This window comes from Rhinolophus sinicus, chromosome 11 (assembly GCF_057876585.1).
Source record: "Rhinolophus sinicus isolate RSI-liver-muscle chromosome 11, RSI-T2T, whole genome shotgun sequence".
In the NCBI taxonomy this organism is placed as follows: Eukaryota; Metazoa; Chordata; class Mammalia; order Chiroptera; family Rhinolophidae; genus Rhinolophus; species Rhinolophus sinicus.
The window spans coordinates 21,889,049-21,895,989 of record NC_142511.1 but is presented as its reverse complement, the minus strand read 5'-3'; the positions used below and the strand labels follow the sequence as shown (position 1 = coordinate 21,895,989).

At 45.7% G+C, this 6,941-nt stretch overlaps 1 protein-coding gene across 1 annotated transcript; it reads left to right on the top strand.

The window, feature by feature from the left end:
* Positions 1 to 290: 290 nt before the first annotated feature.
* On the top strand, positions 291 to 6,235 carry IL19 (interleukin 19). Its single transcript, XM_019752455.3, has 5 exons — positions 291 to 434; positions 600 to 665; positions 3,181 to 3,333; positions 4,309 to 4,383; positions 5,766 to 6,235. The coding sequence occupies exons 1-5, from the start codon at positions 291 to 293 to the stop codon at positions 5,859 to 5,861; spliced, it is 534 nt and encodes a 177-aa protein (XP_019608014.3). The 3' UTR covers positions 5,862 to 6,235.
* The last annotated feature ends 706 nt before the right edge of the window (positions 6,236 to 6,941 follow it).

The window sequence follows — 6,941 nt, the reverse complement described above, 5'->3', positions numbered from 1 at the left end:
TGACATGCACACAAATACATCCCCTGAGACTTGAGAGAGCACTGTATTTTGCTTCCTGGGTAGAGGTGGGAGAGTGGGGGGGGGGGGAGGAGGGAGGGTACATTCGGTTGATTCAAGAAATCCAGAGGAGGAGGCGACACATGGTCCTGAACTCCATGGGCTGAGGCAGAGTCTGTTCTCTTGGTTGCTGCCTGGCCTGCCCGTGAGGTCATAAGGGGTGCTCAGTCAGGGCCTCTTTTATTGCTCTCCACTTTTGACCGGACATCTGCTTTCTATCCTTCTTGCAGGACATGAAGGCACAGCGTGTTTCCCTCTGGCTCCTGGGCGCAATACTCCTCCTATGCTCAGTGCACGCCCGAGGTCTCAGGAGATGTCTGATTTCCATGGACATGCACCAAATAGAAGAGACTTTCCAAGAAATCAAAGGAGCCATTGTGAGTATGGGTTCAGATGTGGAGTTGTGTGGCCAAGGTGAAGGTGTGGGCAAGGGGGCTTGCCGACCTTACATCCTAACTTGAAGAGCAAGTTCTTTATCATCTTTTGTATCTCAGACATGGGGCACTCTTCACTTTTGTCTGTTCTTATGTTTCCCTCCATAGCAAGCTAAGGACACCTTCCAAAATATCACCATCCTGTCCACATCGGAGTCCCTGCACAGCATTAAGGTACTGACCTGTGTCTGCTCTTTTCTATATTGCTAGTTTTACAGTGAAGTGGCCCTGGGCTGAGAAAGAAATCCTCATCCTGTCCCCATCTCTTTCCTAATCTCCAGTGTCCTCTAAAGGCACCCGGCTTCTCGTTAATCAACTGATGTGTTAAGGCACATTCGTGTCTCAGGGACTTTGAAACCCCTGGGAGCCATTATTCTGTTGTTTGTGTCTGTGAGGGTTTTATTTGTTTGTTTGTTGCTTTTTGTTTTCTATCCCTGTAGACACAAATAACAGAGTGGTGGTTATCAGAGGGAAAGGGAGGTGGAAAAGGATAAAGGGGGTCAAATATACGGTGACAGAAGGCGACTAGGCTTTGGGTGGTGAGTACACAATTGAGTACACAGATGTTGTATTATAAAGTTGTACACCTGAAATTTATGTATTGTTATCAACCAATGTTACCCCAATACATTTAATAAAAAAGAAGTCCCTGGGAGGAAATAAAGAAGTACCACTTACCTAGAGAGTGATTGAGGTGCCACATGCTCAAATGGGACAGGACATCTAGGGCTTAGGGTGGTTCTAGAAGTTTTCGTGGGGAAGCTGAGAAAATGAGCAGTGACTTAAAAGCTGAGTAGGCTGTGGGTTAGTGGATAAAAGAAAGGAAGGGGTTTGGAGAGCGTGGAAGAATGGGTGTATAAGATCAATGAACGTGCGCTGGGGACAGCAAGGCAATCATACTAGTGGTGCAAGAGATGAGAAGGTGAGTGGAAGAGGATGAGGTGGAAAACTACACTGAAGTCATTTTACCAAGAACTTTGAACTCCAGGCTGAGCCTCGACCTTATAATAGAAGCAACAGGGAGTCCCTGTAGGTTTTGAGCCAGAGGCTGCATGATGACAAAACCTTTTAGAAAGGCATTCTGGTGACGTTCTTTACAACTCAAGGCAAGGAAGCCGCTGTGGAGATCAGTCCAATTTTCCAGATGAGAGAGGTGATAAGAGTAAGTGTGTTACAAAACAGTTGGCTCATGAGATGATAATTCACTTTACAGAAGGGGCAAGTGAGAACTGCCTCTAAAAGTGAGCTCTTCCAGTCCTTGTAGGAATCCTGGAAAGGTTCGGTTTCTTTGTTGTTTTTTCTTTCAGGTATTTATATGTGACAGATTGTAAGGTATATTCGCAATGAGTTACTTTTTCCTTGGGCTTCTCTGCATGAAATAATTCTTCTAGGAAGTACTGGGCCTGATTTATTGGGCAAATATATGTAGCCTCTTACTAAACGCTATTCCAGCCAACTGTGTAAGAGACTCATAGGATATCACAGCTGGAAGTGACCCTAAAGGCCATCTATTCCAAAACCATCATCTTCACATGAGCAAATTGATATTTTGGGAGGGAGAATGACTAGCTAGAGGTTGAGTTAGGATTAGAACCACATCTCATGCCTCTGTCTCCAGATTCTTGCCCTCTCAAGGTCTAGAAATAGCTGACGTAGCATAAGGAAAGGGGTCAATGAGGGTGCAGGTCTTTATCATATTCCTCCGCCTCTCCTTTCCTTCTTAATTAAAGCAAAGATGTGCAACTTTTTGCCCCTTTGGTTAAGAGAACCAGCAGGAGCAATGGAAGAGGTCTTTGTGTTGCAAGTAGAGTTTGCCATCTAGGAAAACTACCCACGGGGCCAAGGAGGTTTTGCTGCTTTAATGCTAATGAAGTTGGATGCTGTAGCCTGCTGTAGATCCCTCCCTTCTCAGATTGAGCTATAAATCTACAAAGTAGCTCACTGACTCTCAGGGTGGGGTGCAAACTGCTAGAAGGAGTCAGCCTGGCCATCTGCTGGGAGCTATGCCACCGGAATTCAGGATCCCTCCATTAGAGAGAGCTGCGCTCTGCCAGCTGCGGACCTGCCCAGACTTAGGCATTTTCCACAGCTATCAGTTTCCATTCTTGCAAATCTCAGCTCCATCCAAATGATCTCTGCAGTTTAAAAAGGACAGATTGGAAGAGAGTTGAGCAGGGTGCCCAGGGTGTCATTGCAATGGAAGGAATATGTGCCCAGTACATGCCTGGTATGCAATAGCCATTGAATAAATCCATGTTGATGGGTGGGAGACATTGCAGAGAGGCAGAATTCAGCACCATGTAAGGATGTACTTTTCAAAAAAACTCCTCAGACGTCCGTCCTTTCAAAAGGGAGATGCCTGATTCCTGGAAGAGTTTAAGCAGAAATTAGTGGTGACATGTTGGGGATGCTGTAGAGAGAATTCTAGTCTGTGACTGGGTTCCATCCCTTGTTAATATATCTTCTGGCCCTGTAAAAAAGGGATGAACCGCAATCTCTCCTCAGTGCTTTCGTCATGAGTAGCTTTGATCTGGTAAGAGGAGATGGACCCTCGGAGACCAATATGAATTTTAAAAAGTCACTTTTAGTTGTCTTGCTCCTTCCCACCTGTACACACAAATGGGCTGCTTTGGTTTCTAACATAGTATGAGGAGAGGGTCCTGGGGCTTTCTCTAAAGTGTGTCTGTAGCCCTTAGATGTATGCTGCGTGACCAAGAGCCTCCTGGAGTTTTACGTGGACAGAGTGTTCAAGGACCATCAGGAGGTGAACCCCCAAATCTTGAGAAAAATCAGCAGCATTGCCAACTCCTTCCTCTACATGCAGAAGGCTCTGCAGCAATGTGTAAGTCTCCACACTGGTGTTCTGAGCATCTGTTCCCATCTGCCCCAGGGAGAGCCCGGGATGCGCTGCCCCAGTTGGCCTCCTGAAACGGTTCCTGGAGTCAAAGGAAACGCCCTGCGCTGTCTGTCCACGGGGGCACTGTCAAGAACCTCTTCCAGTGGCCACTTCTTGCCCAGGGCTTCTTCCCTGCTGACACCTTAGTAGACTCAGGTTTCCTCATGGATAATGCTCCTGGGATGACCACTTATGTCAAAGCGTGCCTTATGCGATCCCAGGGCTGGCCTGTGAGAGGGGTATGCAAAAGATTACAGATTTATCATAGCTATATCCCTAGTTTCTTTGTTTCTGGCCCTTTGGGGTTTCCATACCAATTAACCTCTGGGTGGTTCCCAGGTATAGTCTATCCCTAAGGATCAACTCCAAATTCCTTGTTATCTATTAAAATCAAACATCAGAAATAAAACTAAACAGAAACAAACCAACAAAAACTTAGACCAAGAGAAATCCTGGGCTCTAGCCCCATCCCTGCCAATGATTTTCTGTGTGACTTTGTGGCAAGTTACTTCACCATTCTGTGCCTTGGATTTTAAAATTGCTAGAAGAAATCAAGACCCCTGCACCACTTACATTCAGGTTCATTGAACCAATTATTTAATTAACCAACCCAACAAATATTTATTGAGTACCTACCTTGCAGGGTGCTGCATTCACAGAGTGGTGAATCAAGACAGATTTGGCATCTACTTTCCTAGCCCTTCCAGTCTGGTGGGCTGTCAACCCACAAAAAGCAAAAGCCCTGGTCAAACACAGGGTGACTCTACAAACAGACCTTACTTCCCCCTGCTGCTCACACCTGAGTTTACTCACCTGACTCTCACCTGGGGAGGAAGGAGAAATGTCACGCCATGTGGGGAAGTGGTGGAAAGGGCAGGGTGGAAAGGTCCTCTGATGGGTGCTGCCTCCACTTTCTCAAAGCAGGAGCAGAGGCTGTGTCACTGTGGGCAGGAAGCCAGCAATGCAACCAGAATCATCCATGACAACTACAATCAGGTAAGGGCGGAGGAGAAGATGAGGAAAATAGCAATGACATGACTGAGACTTCTGCCTCCTCTCCACTCACATTAATTCCTTTACTCAACACGTATTTATTGCAGGCCTTCCCAGTTCTGAGTGTCTGCAAACAGTGTGTTGTTCTTATTTGCTAATTTCCTGGGTTCCCCTTCCCCATTATCCCTTCACCATTTTCTTATGCCCTCACATATTAGACTTAACCTGTGTTAAGTTTTGGGGGAAAGCACATACTGTTTAAGATGGGGGTGACACAGAGGGAGCAAAGATCCCCCATGAATTGGAAGCTGTTATGCATGAAACATGTTACCGGCCAGGTATCACGGTGGCCTGTAACCGTCATGAGTGTTCTGTGTGGTGCAAAGCATGCTTCTCATGTGGATGTAGGTGCACGTCTCACACACAGGTGGTGGGAGAAGTTGTGCTTCTGACATGCGTCGTTTGGAGATTTTGTTAAAAGGCATATTCTGGACCAGTAGGTCTGGAACGAGGCCGGTGAGCCTGCATGTAGACCACACTCCCAAATGATGCTTCGACTAGCAAGGAGGTGGGGAGTCTATTCAGAACGCTGCTTCTTTGTGGAGAGGTTCCATAGGATAATGTTATAACAATGGCTAAGAGTCATATTGTGCTTATTATGAGCCAGGTATGGTTTTAAGCGCACTACAGGTATTACCACATTTATTCCTCACAACACTGCTATGAGCCGTTATCTGCATTTACAAAATTAGGAAATTGAGGCAGTAACTTAGCTAAGTTCATACCGCAACTAAGCGGTGGAGGTAGGACTCGATCCCGTGCTGTCTGGCTCCACCGGACATATTTTGGATCTTCTCATCTCCGTCTGGTGTGCTGAGGAAGAGGTGGAGTGCGTCAGGAGCCTTGGGTTTTAGTTCCAGCCCCGCTCCAACCTGCTGTGTGTGATGTTGGGTAGGACACTGATCCTTAGGGGCTTCAGTGTTTTTATATGTCAAACAGGGACAACACGCTTCCCCTACCCACTGCACAGCACCCTGTGATTGGGACCTTCTAACGCTAATGTGAAAAGGAAAATAAGCAGAAGAACTCTCCAGGAAGGCAAGTTTTCTTTTTCTTTTTCTTTTTTTTCCTGTGGAAAAACAGGAAAAAGAAAAACAGAGGGCAAATAATAAAAAAATTAAAATTTTGTTTACAAGTTGCTAACATGATTTAACTGCTTGTTTGTGGAAAACAATTTGCATTGCCTGTTGGGAAAATAATTTTGTGCAAATATAATTGACGGATAAAAAGAAAACCTTGTGAGGACCAAAACACGGGGAAAGTGATTTGAAAACAATTACACTGTCTGGAAAGACGGGTTCTTATGATGATTTCCCTGGTTTCAGCTGGAGGTCAGATCTGCCGCCATCAAGTCTCTGGGAGAGCTGGATCTCGTTCTGGCCTGGATTGGCAAGAATCATCAAGGAACTTCCACTGCTTGAGGACAAGGAACCTGACTACTTTGGGGTGAACAGCCCTGTGAGGTTTCCAGTAGGAGACAGGCCACTTTGAAGGGGAGGGAAATGTGGAAGATCCCATTCTTATGCAAATGAGGGTCTTTTTGAAGAAACTTCTCTGCTGATTTGGAATTCTCTCCTGTGGGGCTGAGGTACTACAGAGGAAAAATCTAGGTTGAGCGGATCTCACCTTGCAGCTGAAAGTCCCACTGGCTGAGCCCAGGCTCTCTGATCCCACCTGAAAGCAGCCTAATACTCTACTGTCATATTTATAATGAAACATGTCCATTGAAAGGTCCTGTGGGCCATCCTGGAGGAAAAGGGTTGGCTTCCCCCTAATTTATTTTTAAGTTGTTTTTCCCATGTCTTTGATGTGAGCTGAGCAATATTCTGTAAGTGCATATTGTACTGACTGATTTATCTGAATATACTCTTTATTTTGTTTTATTTTTTTTAACAATTAGTGGAAGTGTCTTCTGATTCAGGGAGGGTCAGTCAAGGAATCATAAACAGTGACTATTAGAAATGAACGGGGCCTTAACGAGAATGAATAGTTGGGGAAACTGAGGCCTAGAGAGAGATCAGAACTTGCTGAGTCCAAGGCGAGTTAGTACAGAGGAGGGTCCCAAACTGGGTCCCCAAAGTCCCCTTCCAGCACCTTGTCCTGCATGTGATGATTAAGAAGGTGAACGGAGGGCTTCTGACGGCCAACTCCCTGACGTCGTTTCACGCCTGATCTCTTTATCTGTGTCTTTGACTTTCCTCTCTGTCTCACTTTCTCTGTCTTTACCTCTCTCTGTCATTTCTTTCTTACTGCTCCCAACCTATGAGGTCGGACAATTAAGTTCATGAACTCATCCTAGAAAAAGCGCTACATACCTCATTGCTGAATATCACTATGGTCACCTTTGAAGTACTCCCCTTGGGAAGCTATGCACTGATGCCAGTGCCTAGTCCACCCTTCAAAGCAATTTTGGAACTCTTTTTCTGGAATGGCCATCAGCTGTCATTGTATTACCCTTGATGTCCTGAATGTCATCCAAACGTCTTCCTTTCAGTAGTTCC